Below are 18467 nucleotides of genomic sequence, written 5' to 3'. Positions count from 1 at the left end.
CCCATTCGTCCTTGCCGCACTTTTAATCTTAACAACAGTGGCGCACCGGCACCCAGGATTTGGCTGGGGGGGGGGGGGGGAGCTCACAATATTTGTTTAATTTTGTTTTTAGAAGTTTGAATTTTTTTCAAAAAATGTTGCCAAAATGTTTGGCAGCAGAAAATATTTTTGTTTTTTGGGGTGGGGAACGGACTATTTTGACGTTGGTGGCGCCATTTACACCCCTATTATACTACTCGAAAATAGGCCACATACATACACGTTCAAATCGTTGGACTAAAAAAAATTGACCTCTTGGGGGGGGGGGCTCCCCCCCCCCCGGCCCCCCTCCCCGGGTGCGTCACTGCTTAACAATGAAAAACACGGTCGCACCATTAATGAACCTGTGATATTATTAAACCTGTGATACCTTAAACCACGCCTTTCATTGTTGGTAATTTTAGAGCAGAACCATTCCGTCTGAGTCCCTAAAAGACCCTACCAATTTCGACCTGTACAAAAGTTCATTTTGCGGCTCGATGTGAGAGACCACATAAAAAAGTCGAATGTCGTGGTAAACTGTACTTTTCACACCTTATAAGTATGTTTACTGTCACTTAATACTTACAGAAGAAATCCAGTGATTACCACGTTTAGCGGTTTGCCCAATTACTCACAATAATTACGTGCATTCATACGCTGCCAATGTAAATTTCGAGGAGCTGAATTACTTTACGGGATCGGACTTGACGAGACCACAAAGTTGGTCCACCAGCGGGATCTCGGTAATACCGTTTAACAGCCAGAAAATAGCGCAAAAATCACGTAAAATCGGTCGCAACTCCGCATGATACTCCGACTGATCAACGAACACTGTACCGTATGTTGCTTCTAATTCTTCGAAATGCTTAAAACTCACAATCAAGGACTTAGACTTTTAGAGGGCTTGTAACGCCACATGTATAGTTAGCGGTTAAAAAACCTCTTCCTTCCACATGAGAGTTCGACCAGTAATGTTACAGATTGAGTTGGTGCACCCAATGCGTTTCATGCTGTGATTATTTCATATCAAAGGTTTTTGTTTTTTAAATTGTAAAATCTGACTTTTATCGGCTTAGTATACAACCGAATACTAAAATGTTATCTGCACGAGCAATTACCAGCGTGAGCCCCGAAAGGTAAATTGTGTGTATTACGTTTTGGGCATTTTATGAGCTAATATTGTATTTCCTAAGTTATTTTCTCGGTTGTAATCGAATGACATGTCGAAACCAGTGTATGGGGTTATATTACATTATTTTGACGTTTTGATAGTTGGTTGACGTGGACAATCAATCAACACCAACACGATACCACATAAAGCACGCGAAAACGTAAAATTAATACCGAAGACAACACTTTTGATTGACAAGCCACATTTTTTTTTAGAAACCCTTGCAACTTGACGATGCTCCTCTTAGAACTCCTACTGGTAATGGAAAATATTATATCATAATATAAACCTAGTACTGCCGAGCACCCTCTCCCCTCCTCCATGAAAATAAAAAAAGTTCTCCCGCCTAAACGGTTGATGCCATGAGCCGAGCATTGTCCACAGGAACTTTCATCGATATCAAGGGCGCGCTGGCAGCAAGCTTTTTGGCCTGACTAGACCAAGTCGACATTTCCCGAGAGACGTTTGGCATGGCCCCGCGCCATGTAAAACCTAACTTCTGTTGTGCAAACATTTTGGAGGCGCTACCTTTCAAAGCACGGACTGTTAAAAGACGATTTCTAGGCGGTGGAACTTGCGTTTTTTTACACGCGGCGTGGAAAAAAATTGTATAAAAAACTGTTGAGCTGTTAATTTACCAGACATATTGGGTGAAATTACCTCTGTAGATGGTAAACTTGAGTAAAACAATATCAACTTTTTGCCCCACATGTTGCCCGGTATAGAAATCGTGGGCAGTTGGTGTTCTGACCAACGTTAGACAAGGGTCTTTATATGCGAGCAGATTCAGCGATATATGCCAAACAAGACTGCGTCCTGACCTCGAGATTTTGACAACTCATGATCAGCAGGCGTCTTCTTCTGTATCGGGTCTTCGGTAACCCGTTGCTGTACTAGTTACAAACATTATGACATCCAAATTGACCAATCAACAGCTAAGTCCACATTTTTGATTGAAACGATGTCACAGATTCTAAATTCTACTCCGATTGGCTGTCCACGGGGTCGCATAACTTGCACGTTAGGACATCAGACGTTTGGCAAGAAGAGGATCTACGTTCAGTTGCCATTTTCAATCAATAAATTCAGTTGAATTCATAAAGTTTGGTTTGTGGTTTTGTTGAACTTAAAGTGAGTAACTGAAAGTTCTGGTTCACGGCATGCTAAATTCTCAATGCCAAAGGGACCAAATTATTGAACTAGAAAGTTCAAATTGAGTAGTTATGGATGACTATCTTTCATTAAAGGGAAAATACAACATTTGCAAACATCAAAAAATAAAACTACCAAATCATTTTGAAATACCTTGCTGGACTGTTAGTGAATGACAGTGTAAAGCATCCTGTAAAATCATGGCACCTGGTATACTGTCATTTTCAAGAAAAGTGGTATTTTTGTATCAATTTCCAACGCTGATCGGCCGATCAGCGTTGGAAAAAACTGTTTTTTTTTCAAATACTGGCCCCAGTTGACCAACGCACTTGTTTGCCATCGATTACACACCTATGAACGGGTACAAGCCAGCTAGACTGGTTCCCTGACCTTACAATTCCCCAATATATGTAAACTGCTCTGTTTCTTCTTAAATGGAGTCAGGGAACCAGACTACAGGAAAATGATGGTTTTTCTTGGTTTTTATAGCATTTTCGAACCCAAAACCTCAAAAAAGTCAGTGTAACTATATTTGCTATAAATTTCCAACCCCCCAAATCCATCCATTTCTGAAAATTACAGCAAAAGCAAATGATGTATATTTCATTAGGTCTCTCCGTTTGTTTCGCTCGTATTGAGAGCTGTTTATTTAGTGAGTCGTTTGAGTCGAAACACATGTTGTCGCAACTCGCAAGTGTGTCATTAGATTGCTATGCTGACACATTCTTACAATGGTTACGTATGCCAACAATAAGTCGACGATATTAAACGTTTCCGCTCTGCCTGCTGGGTAATACAGTAAATGGAAATGATGATGACGCAAAGCGTCCGTCGTCACTCCCGATTGGTTGGTTGTGCGCCTGCCGCATGCGCAGTGACAACGCAGGCCATGCTTTTCGCTCCGGATGCCCTTTGACCCCCAAACGTCGCGATTGCTGACTACGCTGGTGACGAGACGCTCCACGGAGGATAGAAAAAAAAGGAAAGGTTGAAGAAAAGAAATAAAAAAACACCGGCTGTGTGTGCCATGTGCTCGCAACGTGTGTCGTGCACTCAGTGACCGGGCAAGGGGAATGCTGCTCCTCAAGAGTCCATCTGGAGAAATACAGAACACATGATATCAGTTTGGTCCAACTCCGTTCCACCTGTACTCGGGAAAGAGCAGCACCCTATGGTATGAAAGTTTGGCAGCCTGATCAGGTCTTGTTTTGTGGCACAGTGAGACACCGTGAGCATTTCGAGATGGGCAGAGAAATACACGCTGCATGCACAATTAACCATAGAGCAATTACAACTGGGCATGAACTGAGCAAGTAGTGGGTCTCAACAGTTGATAGCCTTGTCTCCTAATTGGCATCATTTTCTACCTCTTCACCGCTGTCAACCATCCAGAGCCGACGTATGATCAAAGTGCGTCTTGGATGCACGGAGTAATCCCAAGCATAGAGCCAGGAAGCAGTACCCCAAGCCAGCACAGGTGACTGCACTTGTGTGTTCTTCTACACTTGATAACCCATGCAAGTTTGGCCGGCCTGCCGCTGTCCTGGTGTACGGTTCCAACTTGGGTAACGCAAGCCAATGAATTGCATAACGAGGGAATTATACGACGCACGATGCGCCCCGCGTGTGGGTGGATGGACCCCGAGGTCGAGTCTGGTACCTTGGCCGTAGATAGTGACAAGACACCGCTGGCATAGCCCAATTATTGAGGATACCAGCCGGATTTATAATCTGTGGGACATCGTCTGATGCGTATATTATTTTTTTCGTTTTTGGCGCCAACGGTCAGTGAGCTTTAATGTGAAGTCTTTTCAGGATTTCCCGAAAAGTCAAGAAGTGGCTTCCATCACCTAAAGTGAAGGGGAAATAGTATGCGGCCTTACTTTGGACAGGATGTGCGCTTTGAAGACGGGAAGGCGATCATGGTAATGTCTAGAATGATCTGTATTTTCTCTTTCTAATATTAACTATACATATACTATTATAATAGCTAAATATGTACTACAGTCTATAGGAGAGTGCCAAAACAATATCTATGCGGAATTAATGGTGGACATTTCTTTCAAAATGTCCAACATTGTCCAACTGGTGTCCAACTGGTTGTTAAGCTATTCACCTTACAAGAGTAGAACTATAATTTGTACAATTTTAAGTTTATCTTCGAGTTTTATAATCTTATTTAAAAAAAAAAGCCTTCATTTTGTTTTATTGGCAAGGATAATTTGAGGCAGTAAGGCTAGATCGTGAAAAATGACGTCCAGATTTTCAAGTCGCCCGCCCACGTAGCTTCCGCTCATTAAAATTGGGCGTCGTAATCGGTCGTACCGTAACCAACAGTGATTCGAAAAAGATTTAATTTCATATTTTCCCCCGCAGAACGAGGTCCATGGCCCACGTACGATCGGCGCTTATAAATGAATGTCATATCGGGCCTTACATCAGCTACTAGTTTTAAACTTTTCTCTTGATTTTTTTTTTCACATATAGAAAGTTAGATGTTATAATTAGCCTCTTCCTTGATTACCGTAAGCCACACGTGTTGGACACGTATTTGTAATGCCGTGCGCATTAAACTCGGTCCAGTCACCGTGTGTAATATGCATAAGTGTTACAACTTGGCGCTGAGTTGGTACCAGTCGTCCTGCATGCCTCCATATCCACAAGAAATTTAGGCTCACATCAGCAATTTCTTCAAACAAAGCCCCTGGGATGTCAGCGGCTCAGGCCCCAAAGGGCTGACAGAAAGACACAGCAGCGGCGCGGTGTATGATGCCGCGTTCGCCCCTTAATTTATGCCGTTTGCCTTACAGACTGTGTTTATTTATGTCTTAGGGCTCTCTGGCTGGTCTGTTACAGTTGTGTGCGATTTATAGTGGCGCATTGCTAGCTGTGTTCGTATCGTTGGCATTTTGTTGTCTGTAGGTCTGCGTAGCAAAAAGGTTTAAGAGGCTCGTGAGCTTCTTGAGACCAGACTGCTTGGTCTATTCATGGTCTATTCCTTCCTCCAGATCCATGGTAGAAACAAAACTTGCAAGCAATTTCTGGAGTCGCCATTGGTATTGGTAAACTGTCGTCATTGGTAACAGATAAAAGCTCAATATACTGTGGTAATGTTTGTTGAGACAGTGTCCATGCAGTTGGGCTTCCTTCTGCATTAGCAGATTTTTGTGTTTTGGAGCTCTGTAAAACTGGCATATAACAATTAACATTACCAACACATCTCATGTAAACAAAATACCCAGATTGCTTGAAAAACTGTCGAACTTGCATAATATAGCTGACTAACACTAACAGCCGTGGACAGCTGTATGCAAGTTAGACTATTTTCCAGTCCGAACCTGACTGACTACATTTTTGCTAATGCAGAACTTGGACTTTAGGCGTGAAGGGTAGAGTCTGCGCTTGACCGAGATACCAAGTTCGTTTAGGTTTGCAGCGATGTCGGGCCGGGTATTGTGTACACTCACTAAACTCGCTGGGTCCTACCCCTGGGCGACTCGGTCCCAAGCTGTGCCTCGCTTGATAAAATATCGTTGTGTAGTTCGTTACTTCTTTCAATATTTGAGTCCGTTATACGGTTTGGACATGGAACACTCAGACCATTATCTTGAACATAAGTGCAAGAAATCTATCGTAAGTATGACCAGCCTAGTTTCTTTATACTGGTTTGTTTTTCTTTCTTCGTCCTGCTAAGGTCAGCGTAACAGCTGGTAGTCTGGGTTGAGTGTTCTGTCCTGTGGGACCGTGTTAGAACACAGGTGTTCGGTCAGAAACTTGTATTGGTCGTCGTAATGAGGCATTTCATTACTGCCGTAAGGAATGGCTGGCCGCATCGGACAGTGCATCTACCTCTAAAATGGGCTACGGGCGCACTTTAAAAACATGCCTAGTAAGAATGATTTAAACGTTTGTAGAATAAGGCCTAACGTGATAGAAAGAAAGATTCCACACGAAACAAGCAGTGCCAGACTAATGTATATGTGATGCAGCTACTACATACATGAATACGAAAGCCTCTTTAAGCTGACATGAATACGAAAGCCTCTTTAAGCTGACTGTCAGTCAGCGAGATAGGTATACCTATTACCTAGTCTAATTCACAAGTGACAGTAGTGAGATTGGTAACCAGTCTAATTCACGAGTGACAGTCAGTCAGTGAGAGACTTATAAAGCAAGTTTTATTCACAAATGACGGTCAGTCAGATGTGTTCTTATTCCTCCATGGTCAGACAGTGGGTCAATCAGTGAGTCGGGTAAGTGCAAAAAGAACTACATGTACATGTACATGTATGTAGGCTGGCGTCTCTTGCATCAGCAAAAAAATGAGCACTGACGTTATTACGTTTCTCGGCCCGGGCAATTGTTGATACATGGGTTCATAGAGCTTAGAAACCTAACAGAACACACGGTGTTTGTGTTCTCAGGCAAGACAGTTTACTGCAATAGCTTCTCTCCAGCCAGGGGCACAAATGTGTTTCAGCAGTGCATATTTCGAGCAGCTGAAAAAAACAACAACTTTGTTTGATAGCACGGTGAACAGGCATACAAATTTCGGAACGCTTTGAGACATTGGTATAGAAAGCGCCATACATGTAGGCCAAGCAACGTACATGTACTCTGACCGCGTATGAAAATGCACCGAGAGGCATGTGTTGATTTTCATGTAGTCATTACTTGAGCCTGCATGCCGTATGGTGAAACCACTTTAACAAATCTTATACACCTGGGCCCTTCTGAATAAATATTATATCAAGAAACGACATCGAGTTGGCACAACACAGGAAAGAGGTGTTGAAAGCATCGTCAAAGGGTGACGACAAGCCGACTACAGAAACAATAAATAACAGAGGCATGTGTCAGTAAGATCATTCGTTTCCCTCCGCCCCTTCAGGTCATTTCGTGTATCATTTTTACCCCCGTCATAATTATGTAAACGATCAAGGTCGGGGTAGACCGTCAGCTTTTACTAGTTGGCACGCAGCCCACATGCCGGCTGGACCAAAAAAAATGTGACTCAAAAGCCTAGCCCGGAGCGATAAGATTGCTGTTCATGTTCGAGGTGACACAACTTGCGATCGAGCGCGGTTTGCCGTTTGCAAACCATCGCACCTATTAAAAGTAGTATGGAGTGTGCGAGTACTTCCCGTGAGTGCGAGCACATTTCAATGGGTACACAATGTTCTCGAGGGATTTTGCTGTCAAAGTAGCCATAAACAAATGCGAAAGCCCACGAATCTGTAGAATATTGGTTCTTTATTCTGCATGTATACCTCTTTTTGGGGGGTTGAAATTCCAGCAGGTGAATATTTTCATGGGTACGAGTACCAGTACTTTGCCACGAGAACGAGTATGAGCACGACCAAGAAAAAGTTCTTTGGTACGACTACCAGAAAGAGTACCACACAACTTTTCAATATTCGTCTCCGACTTCGGCTTTAACCTTTGCATATAGAATTTTATAATTGGATGTTCCCTTATACAGTCAGGTTTGTGCGATCATCCTGTAGTGTCGGCCTTGTACAACTTGTGGTTACTCGCATACAAGACCTTTATCCGTGGAAAGGCTATTCCATCACATATGACATTTGCAAATGATGCGAAGCCTATTTTTTGTAGCATGCTGTCCTTGAATTTAGGTGCCGCTGCATCGGCCAGCCGGCTTTACGATAACTCGCTGTTAGTGTTACATAATCGGATATGGAAGGGAAAATATTTTCAACTTTATCGTAAATCATCGTTCTCAATATTGAATCGCCGGCTGTGCGCTGGAGGCGCGCGAACCACGCGTGAACCCTGGATAGACTTTTTCTGCGGTGATATTTTAACCATTTCCATCGTGCTAGTGAATACAGGTCGAACAACATTTAAAACCGAAGAAAAAAATGTGTCTTGACCATGACCCCAAATTCCTTCATTATATCGACATCGAATGTGGATTCTGTGAACCGTTTGGCTCAACTTCTAGCTGGCATTAACCGAATATTTCTTTATCAAAATCCATTAACCGAATATTAAAGCCATTGCCCTTTAGATGGCTGCTACGCATATATCTATTGCTTCTGACAAAATGGACACATATTTGCCGAACAAAAAGTTGCCGAAATACGACTCCTTTCTGATGCGCACTTTTTCGATTTTCTGTAGCACATTTTCCTTGGAGTCTCCCAGGGCAATCTAGCTTTGCCCCAAGAGACGAAACGGGAGACAAGCGAACACGTCGTTGAACAATGATACCCGAGGCCGTCGCTTGTAAGCCGGCGCTGACCCCGGGTTGACTCGGGCGATCGTGGCGGGGTACGACCCGAGGGGTGAGTGGGGCCAAGCCGCAACGGGGTGTTCTCTTTGTGCGGGGAGTTGGAAGGGTATGAGAATTCCAGCCCTTCCATATTAAGATGTTATCGAGTATGAATGCGAATCTAATTTGCTATGAAAAGACAACATTTCATAAGCGGTTAAGCAGTTTGATCGCAGGACTCGAAGGACAAAATCCCACGGGGGATGGAAGGTAATGCGTTTAACCATTGTGGTTTTAGATGATCTGCTGCCAAGCACTTTGAAAAAGAAGTAACAAATTTTGATGGCAGTTGGGTAGCTCTACGCTGCAGTCATACGTCATCAGCTAAGACTGAGTCTCCTCGTAAGGAGAGTAGGAAATCAGGGTCACTAGTTTAATCAAATAAAGTTCGGTCGGTAAAGCGCCGGGAAGATGTTCAGTGGGTCGCAGGTTCAAAACCTGCCCAATCATGCATGCAGGTGTTTGTTATCCGGTTTGATGCATATCGGCTTTCGTCCGATCCCCTTCATCAGACCCTACCGTCCGAGACGGCCGGCGGACTGCCCAGACGACCGCACATTGTGTCCCGACCGCCGGTCAAAACACCGTAAAAACTAAAAGAGGGACTCGGGGCAGTCACAGCGGGTATTAGTTTCCCTGTCAAAACTGACAAGACTTCGGTGTTTGTTTATCAAGGCGATAACAAAACCTTTGAAGAAAAAGAAATGATGTAAAAGGTGAATTTAAGGGCAACTTGTGTTAGAACATCTATGTTCTACTAAAGGTGCCGGACTCCATGCCAAGTCCTCGCATGACATATTCAGCCGAATTTGTAATATCACTTTATAATGTTAGTCCTCAAAGTAAATTTTAGACACGGTCCGTTCAGAAGTCATTTTCAGCTCCATGGTTTTTGTGGCTCACTGATACTAGATCGACGCAGTTCGGTCAACGGATGCGGAACTTGGTCAATTGATTTAAGCCTCAAATTAGCCCCGTTTTGATGACACGCAAAAATGCATTATATTTCCATATTTGCGAGAATACGGTAAGAAAAAGCTAAGTTTTATACATAGGAATAAGACGAAGTCTCCTTCCAAAAGTAAAGAGATGATTTCCCGTTAAATTATATGTGTGCTTTCTGTATCAAATTGGTCCGCTTTTATGAAAAATGTATATCATGGGCAACCTACTATTTTAGTGTACCTCAACTGAAAGACAAGCACTGAAGCTGAGATCGCGACCAGTTCAACCAGGTCATTTCAAGTTCAATAGCCAGTTAGCCACTAAACGAGGACCTCAATTAAAAAAGAAGTAGCCACTAAACGAGGACCTTAACAAAATAAAACACTAGCCCCTAAACGAGGACGTCGTAAAACAGAAGCCAAAAATAGCTACTAAACGAAGACCTCAATAAAACAAAACACTAGCCACTAAACGAGGACCTCATAAAACAGTAGCCACTTAACGAGGACCTCAATAAATGAAATAGAAGCCACAAAACGAGGACCTCAATAAAAACAAAACAGTAGCCACTAAACGAATTAACCGATTCAGTGTTGGTGGAAGTCGTCTGGTCGTTTATAATCTTCATTTTTATCTTACAGGGGGCCAGTGCAGGCTACGGCCACAAATTTCAACTTTACTATTATAATACCCAACTTAAAAAAGTTTTTTATGTTTTCTTTTCTAAACTGTCGCCATTCGATTTCCAACGAGAAATTTGAGAAATCTTTGCATCTCTATATATAGGAAAATAAGCTTGAAACATCTTATCCTTGAAAACATTTAAGGGCTCTGGCCTTCAAGGCAATGTCAAATATCATCATTGCTTGGCTGTCGATGTGGCAAGATTTCCGTGACAAGACGCAAATCAGCCATTGCTCGTAACTCTTTACCCTGTACCGCAGACCCTGTGCCCTCGTAAAGTACATTTGTTTATATTTTTTCAAGGAAGTGCAATGTAGAGGCGTATTTTAAAGAAAACAAATTCTCGAAAAGAAAACCACACGTACAGTTTAGTACTGTGTACATAAAGTGGATACATAATAAAATAGTTTGGGGCAAAAGTTCGAATCGTTTTCCTCTTGATATCCAGCTTTCTGCAGACAGTTCAAGTAAGGCGTTTGGGGAATCGTTAATCTCCAAAATGACAGACCTCCTCAGAGATTCTTATAAAGTTATACACTTATTTGTGCACTTCCCCCAATATAGCGGTCGTCTTGCTGTGCCGCACCAAGGACTGATGACGTGGCAAATGGGCAAATGAACGATCTGAACCCTGTGCCACTGACACAGTCTACTATGTGCATGCTTTGTGCAACTGAGAACATGAACTGTGTTGCCAGGCAACTAAAGAAGAACTGTACTATAGCGCTTCTCTGTCTCGTCACAACATTGCACTTATGAATTGTAGTTTCAAGGTATTCTGATTATAATTATGACGTCCTAATTAATCCAGAAGAGGCAAGTCACTCAAATTCGAAATACAAATTAATGCGCGTTAAAAAAATGGCGCCAACATTAATCTGATCTAGTATGAGGAACCGATGGCAGATACTACGGATGGAAGTCTGTCTAAAATTTGCAAGGTTAGCAAAAATGAGTAATTATACCGCAAATTTGTTGTCAGTTCGTACTCATCGCTTCACTCTGGACGCCTGCACGCAGCTTCTTCCCGCCAAAATGAAATTGTTTCGTCTGCTTTATGCTTTTCACTGTGAGTTAAACGCTGCAAGTACCCGAAGGAGGGGGCTAATTGTGTCATAAAGATTTCGGCCGTGGTATTAAATACCCGATTGTTGTACGACACTAGCAACGCCAACTTCCCCGCTGATATCCACTTCAAATTGTAATCGAATCGTCTCCGAAGCAGAGTCGTATTACTATGGTACCATAAACGGGCCTCGGAACCTTTTTTGTGCCCATGCTCGCAATTTGTCCACGTTGCTCTTCCATTGAGGTATGGGGCCTACTTTCCACGTCTAAAAAGAAAAACCACTGTCATGCCCTTGAAGTGGTACCATTGGTGTTTATAGTAAGGAATGGTTACTGTTCATAAATCCTACCCCAAAACTGGATTGTTTAAAACCTAGTTTGAGCCAAGGGCCGCACACGTACTATGACCTCGTTCGTTTGGTATAATGCCGTTAATTTATATATGCCATAAGGTCTTACCAAATTAATGTGATGTGGACAGTCATGAAATGAGACCTTTTGAACTTAATTTGAGGGCGTCGCGGCATTACGTCAGCCGATGAAAACATATTTACATTACCATGTGCGTTTTTACCGGTTGTTATGTGTTACCATTCTGAAAATACAGACTCAACAACCATTCTGTGACATAAATGGGTCTTGGAACGAAATAAGGAGATTTCAGAAGTTTTGGATGTAAGCGCCCTACCTATGAATAGGGGTCTACATATTGGATAGCATTTTTTTCGTTATCGAAAAACTACCCGCTGTCGTGCTTGATACAATGGGGGAAGGGGTGGTGGGTGAGAAGGGGTGGCAAGGGCAGAATGAGTCGACCAATGGAAAATATTGTCCACCCGAGCCCACGAACGATTCCTCTATCCTGTAGGCTATAATACGTCTTATTTACAGTCTGATCCAAGTCCGACAGTCTTGTTCGTGGTACCTGTATGAATAATTGAGTGAATTAACACCGGCATTAGTAGCGCTCCATGGAATTCATATAGAGTTGGACGTCAGTAAATATATATTGGCCCAAAATTGCCTCCGCCAGATCACGATTTGCATGCCCTCATTTTTGATATTAAAGCATTTACGGTGGCCATGAACATGAGGGTTTGTTAAAAAAAAAAAAAACTAATGGTAGAAGCCGTTAACAGGACTGCGAGCTCGTATTTTTTTGAAATTAGGATGAATAGGGTCCTAAAATTGCTCTTTTTTGCAATGGGAGCAGGCATCCTTTTTAAAACGGCTATGGACCACAGGACTGTGTCCTGCTTTTAGGTGTGATCATCTTTGGATAGAATTTTCTCCCAAAAGTCATCGGTTAACCCCCAAAATTTAACAGATGATAAAATAATGAAAGATGATAAAATAAGCTTTCATTTGATATGTGTCTCAACACCTTGGAGAGTCGTGAGTATTTTTCCTGAATATCGGAAGTGGGCGTTTTTATCACTGGGTTCTATGGCAGTTTAGTTACTATAGTATGCAACCATAGCCCTACGCAGTAGTGACGTGAGGTAAACCACTAGTAAGTTCCTAGATGTAACATGGCTGGGATGCCTCGCGTCACAAATTTCGCCGCACGTGTGGATTTGAGGTTTGGAAGTAGAAAGTGAAATACTTCCAAATCTGGTTTGTAATCAGATAAAGCTGTTCTTAAAATAGTTTGTGGTTTGTTTTGGACCTATATACCTACAGTGCTGCGGAGGAATACATTTTAAAGTCGTGCTGGGACGTTTTGTGGGTATGGTTTCCTGACTGCATAGTGTTATTGGGTCTCATTCTCAAAGCCATGTAATGGGAACCAGTCTGCTTGGCTTTGTCACTTCAGGCCCTTTCGTCGGGTTTTTTACTCATTAATAATCAGACGTTATTTCAAAGTCACTTGAAAAACCGTCACACTCTGAGTGAAACAATCATTTTTGTCCGAGTTTTGGAGACTTTTTACTGAACTTAGGGTTAGGCCCCTCTAGTGTTGCGACTGGCGGAATCATTGGCACTATTCACATCAAAGGTATTGTACAATGTCTGAAGTCAACCCAACTTTAGTATTATTTACCACGTGAATTTACGTCATCCCAAATTCGCGCGCGTAAAATTCAGCCTTTTTTCACAAGCAGCGCAAAAAACGTGTGTCGTCGTTACCAAGTGGCCTACACCTTGACGGCCTGAATATACACAACACTATTGCTATTTTGTGTATTTGCCCGGTTGTGTTTTCTTTTAATTAGCGACTTCACAATAAAAGATACAGTAGGCATACAATGCCTAGGTGCTAAGCTATGAGTCTGCACTTTCCACTTACGGTCGTATTGTTAATGCACCGCCACAGTCCGCCGTGGTATTTAGGGAACATTTTTGTTAGTGTCTCAAAGACTGGACATCTAAACAAGTAAACATATGTTGTGCAACATCAGTTTTCTTTCATAATGATATTTTATAAAAAATACATAAATAAAAGGTTTGAGTAATTTCCCTCCATTTGCCTTCACATTAATCCCAATTGAAGAAATATAGATCTGTCTTAGCTAGGCCTAATTCCTTTCTCATTTTCCTCTCGTGACCCAGGCATACATGGCTTGTTGGATTCATTATTCTACCTTACATATGTCTACTCTGTGCTGCAATAAGAACAACAGTAGCTCCTCACAATGCCTCTACCTATTCAGGTAAGAATCAAAACTTTGGTAATCCTTATCTTTAGGACACCTCTATTTTTACGACTTCTGTTCAAAAGTGACATTTGCAGATGATTGTTCAGTACCAAAGTGACTTTAGCAGGCTGACGCAGTCTTTTTTCTTCAGATACATTTATGTTAGTTGTAATTACGAAAGCACATTCAAAGAAAATGTGAGTTTCCTACCTTTTTTTGCAGTTCGCCATCTTGCTTTTTTAGTCTATTTTCTGTTTGTCATCGTCGTCTTTTACCCCTCATAAATCAAAGCCCTGCCCTCTTTCCACAAAATTAAACCTGCTGATATTCAAAGTGTCATTGCCAACTGTTCAAATGTGTCAAGAAATATCAGAATGTCACTTTTGAGTGTCATTTAGTCAGCTGTTTTGGTGAGTCTTTTAACCTTATTATAGGAACGGGGTCCTAAAGGTAAGGATTACCAAAACTTTTTCATATTTGGCGAAATTATTCAGTTGTTTTATTTTTACATCACAAACCTTCAGTACAGGGGCCAGTTTTCTTTAAAGCGTTATTTTCACGGAGGCTTTCATTGGTTGGCTGATATGTAATTATGTCAAAGGCCTTTTTGGCTGGTATGGCTGTGCCGGTTTTCTTGTAGTAAATATTAGTTTGCCGAAGGAATCATAGACGACCTTCAGCAAACTAACATTTTGTTTACCAAACGAAAGCTGGTTACATAATTATGATGTAATTATATACGAGCCTCCGTGAAAAAGGAGAGCTGTGCTGGCCAAATATCCACTGCCAACTTTCAAATAGTCTAAACTATATAATAACATTCGATTGACTTCTGTTTTACAGATTTGGTTACGGGTAAACCTCAACTTCTTGTAGATGGAAATAGTAGCTCATTGAAGCCAAACGCTTCAATCCACTCTAAATCCACAGTTCCAAAACAGTCCAGCACTTTATCAAACAGAACTGAAAAGCCCTCTCTACCAGATAGAACTTCCCAAGTAAAAAGATTTGTTAAGAAAGACGAAGGCTTCATTGAGGAACCAACGACACCGCAATGGCACCTTGAGAAAGATGTACAAACAAGAACCCCAAATTTTAGTACACCAGTGCCAAAGAATGTTAAAGAGGATGCAGATGGTGGGAAAACTGTGGATTCACAATTGTCCAGTGAAGACACCAACTCGTTTCTCCCTGTGCCGACAGAGGCCTCGGGTACAAATGAGACGCAAGATCCTGCTCCAGAGAGAAAAGAAGCAATTTTCCAAACCGCAACCAGCTTCCCAATTCATTTACCTGTCCAAGCACCGGAGTTTAAAAAAGCAGACCGCTCATCATCGAACAGTTCTGCAGCAACCGAATCTCAGGATGTACATGTAAATAATACCTTAAAATATGTAAAAATCATGGGCACACTTGCCTCCAGCGGGGACGATGCTGACTTTGTACCGTCAAGGGATGAATTCGGGGAAACATCTACCCATCGTTCGCCACCCCCGCTCACGACAAGTTTCACGCAGTTGACTGTGACTGAGGACTTTACAGAGCTTCTGGCGATTGCTCAACAGGCGTGGGCCCAACTACCTGCAGAGGTCATGGATACTGAGTTGGGCGAATTTTTAAAAATGTACAGTACCTTTCCTTATATAGAACTGGAGTCTGGACCAGTTAGAATATGGGTAAGTATCATCACTTCACATCTTTTTGTTTTAATATATTGATTAAGTGCATGTGTCTGAAAGAAAAAATATCTCAGTTTCTGGAATGAGAAGCTAGTGGGAGAGATTTTCCACATTTATGTTAGAACTTACAGTCTTTCTGTATGTCTGGATGCTGACAGAGTTGTAGACTGTGAGTATGACATTGTTCATGCACCTGGATACATTATTTCCATCATAAATAAAAATTGGCTGCTCACAGCCTAAATTTACAATATTGCAAACATTACGCATGAACATTCCAGCACGCACAGGCCAGTTACGGCAGCCATGCAGTCTTTCCCTGTGGCAAAGGTGCAATGGCGCCTGTGGGACAATTACTGCCTCGCTTGTGATAAGTTGTGAGACTGTGGACACATCGCTTATGTCTCAGATTTTTGCAATACATTTGCTCTATTCTGGACGGGAGATACCTTAAGCCAATTTGCTTGTGGGTACATATAGGCCCCCTAGCTAGGAATCATTTTGGATTTGGTGAGAAGGGTAACTCTGACATCGGAGCAATCCGTTTCAATACACAGAGAAGAAACTGCTATCCTCCAATTTCCAAATGCCTTTAAGATATAGGCTGGACAATGCACATTGGAATTAAAGGCCAGTCCTTTTAAATCAGAGATGTTGTGTTGGGCTCCCCTTTTGCCCAACCTTTTAATTAATTTTCAATTTACAACAGCTGATATGTACAATGGTAGCTTTGTTTGTGTATTGGGAAGAATTTGCACAGGGCCCATGCTGTTGACGATTTACATCACTGCCAGTCGCAGTTCATGACCCCTCTTTACCCCCAGGAAGTCCCGATGTCAGATTTACCGTTCTCTCCAAATCCAAACTGATTCCTAGCCATGTACCCATGAGCGAAATGGCTTAAGGTATCTTATCGGATTTTAAAACAAATATTAGCCAAGTCCGAGTGCTATCATTCATCTGCCCCTGTGACACGTGTAAGCTGTAGGCAAGTGTCTCTACGTGAACTATGGCAACCTGTCACCGTGAAGCTGTTTTCTTAACAGTTGAGCATTCGCTGGGCAGATTTTAGGCCGTATATACTGCTTTCAAATAGTGCAGGGTACAGTATACAAATAATGAATGTTTGTGAGTGCAATGGTAAGAATAATTTCATGAGGTGACAGATGAAATGTTCTATTCCACAAGGCGAAGCCGAGTGGAATGGAACATTTCATCTGTCATCAAATGAAATTATTCTTTCCATTGCACGTACCGAAAAATTCATTATTTGTTTTATATAACACCTGAAAAAATCCTTGTCATCCGATTGGTTGACTTTTGATAGCCAATTTTAGGTTAAAACTGTTTAAAAGTTCGACAAGTTCATCATATTAAATTTATGCAAACTGTTCAACAGGCTGAGAACAATCATATTCAATTTATCTTGATTTAAAACAGCGCCACCACCAGCAGCAGTGACACCGTGCAATGGAAGTTCTATTCAGCGTGCAATAGAACTTTCATTGCACTGTGCACTGCGCGCCACACGCGCGCCATGCGTTGGGACAAATAATTCAATGACATGTGATCAACGATCCACCAATGAGATGACGAGGATTTATTCAGGTGTTGTATAATCTTTGCTAGTATGTTGAACATCACTTGCATTTTATGGTTCTCATCCATTGTTTCTTAGAAGTGTTGCCGTAATAAGGAAATTAGGCCTACAAGTGGATAATTAAATTGTGGATCACCTGGACTTTTGTCATTGACACTTAAGTTTTAACAAACCAAATTACATTTACACAATTGGCTTTTTTTTTCGAACCAAAATCAACTGAAATTGAAACTCGCATTTGCAGAGTTCAAACAAAAATTGTCTCCATGTCGCTAAATATTTTCCAGGAGCAGCCCAAAACAAGCGGCTTTCTTATGAAATGCACATCAAACCTTGTTTCAGAATTTGACACAAGTTGGGAGTTTGGCATATAATTGATATATGTCCATAAATAGTCTGGCACTTTTCACAATCTGCAGTTGGGTCAATTGGTGGCAAGAACTGTGACATTTAATTATCCAGACCATGAGTGTAGACAGGACCTCACAGTCTAGCAGAGAAAATGACCATTTAATAGCGTGACCCCATTCCTTGTTGCTATCGTGAAACAAGGCAATGTAGCTGCTACAATTAAGGGCAAATTCAGGGCTCTGACCTCAAATCCAGAGGAGCACTCTATTATTAAAAGCTGGTAAATTGGCAATGAGAAAAGTTTACACAGCTCAGGGTTTTGAGACAAAATGTCTGTCATGGTGCCTCAAATGCAGACATGTATGACCATCAATCCTCAGTGAACCTGGGATCCCTTTCTCTACACTTACGACCCCTACCAAATTGGCTTATTTAGCCTTTATAAGATAGAGTAAAACACTTGGATCTTGTACAAGATTACAAGATATCCTCCCTCCTGGGTAGGTGTAAAGGCCAAGGCTTGTGTACCTGACCCTCCTTTGCACCCAATTAATATTGCTTGTCTACAGCCTTTCCTCCGGGGCCCAATTTTGTGGAAGAAAATACTGCTTAGCCACTTTTTTTTCGTAGCAAAAGTGAACCTTTTTTTTTTTTTTTTAGCTCAGCAAGTGTTTTAATGGCTAGCAAATTTCTGTGGTCAGGAGCTCTCTGTAACATCTTTCAAATTTGTTCTTGTTTCTACAGCGTCTGAAAGGACCCCCAGGCCCACCTGGACCCCCTGGCAGCCCCGGTTTAAGGGTGAGTGGCAGGTGACTGACCCCGAGGTCACAACCTCTGACCCTCTTGCATTTTATACCCCAGT

At 42.0% G+C, this 18467-nt stretch overlaps 1 protein-coding gene across 1 annotated transcript in view; it reads left to right on the top strand.

The window, feature by feature from the left end:
* Positions 1-3307: 3307 nt before the first annotated feature.
* LOC119734482 (collagen alpha-1(I) chain-like) overlaps positions 3308-18467 on the top strand; it is a 70752-nt gene continuing 55592 nt past the window's right edge. The window contains exons 1-4 of the mRNA XM_038208009.1: positions 3308-4269; positions 13890-13990; positions 14819-15651; positions 18350-18403. Coding sequence (XP_038063937.1) covers positions 4238-4269; positions 13890-13990; positions 14819-15651; positions 18350-18403 — 1020 coding nt within the window. The 5' untranslated portion in view covers positions 3308-4237. The remainder of the gene's footprint in view (positions 4270-13889; positions 13991-14818; positions 15652-18349; positions 18404-18467) is intronic.

This window comes from Patiria miniata, unplaced genomic scaffold (assembly GCF_015706575.1).
Source record: "Patiria miniata isolate m_02_andy unplaced genomic scaffold, ASM1570657v1 HiC_scaffold_27, whole genome shotgun sequence".
In the NCBI taxonomy this organism is placed as follows: domain Eukaryota; kingdom Metazoa; phylum Echinodermata; class Asteroidea; order Valvatida; family Asterinidae; genus Patiria; species Patiria miniata.
Note: the sequence above shows the minus strand (reverse complement) of the source record. Positions and strands in the feature narration are given on the sequence as shown.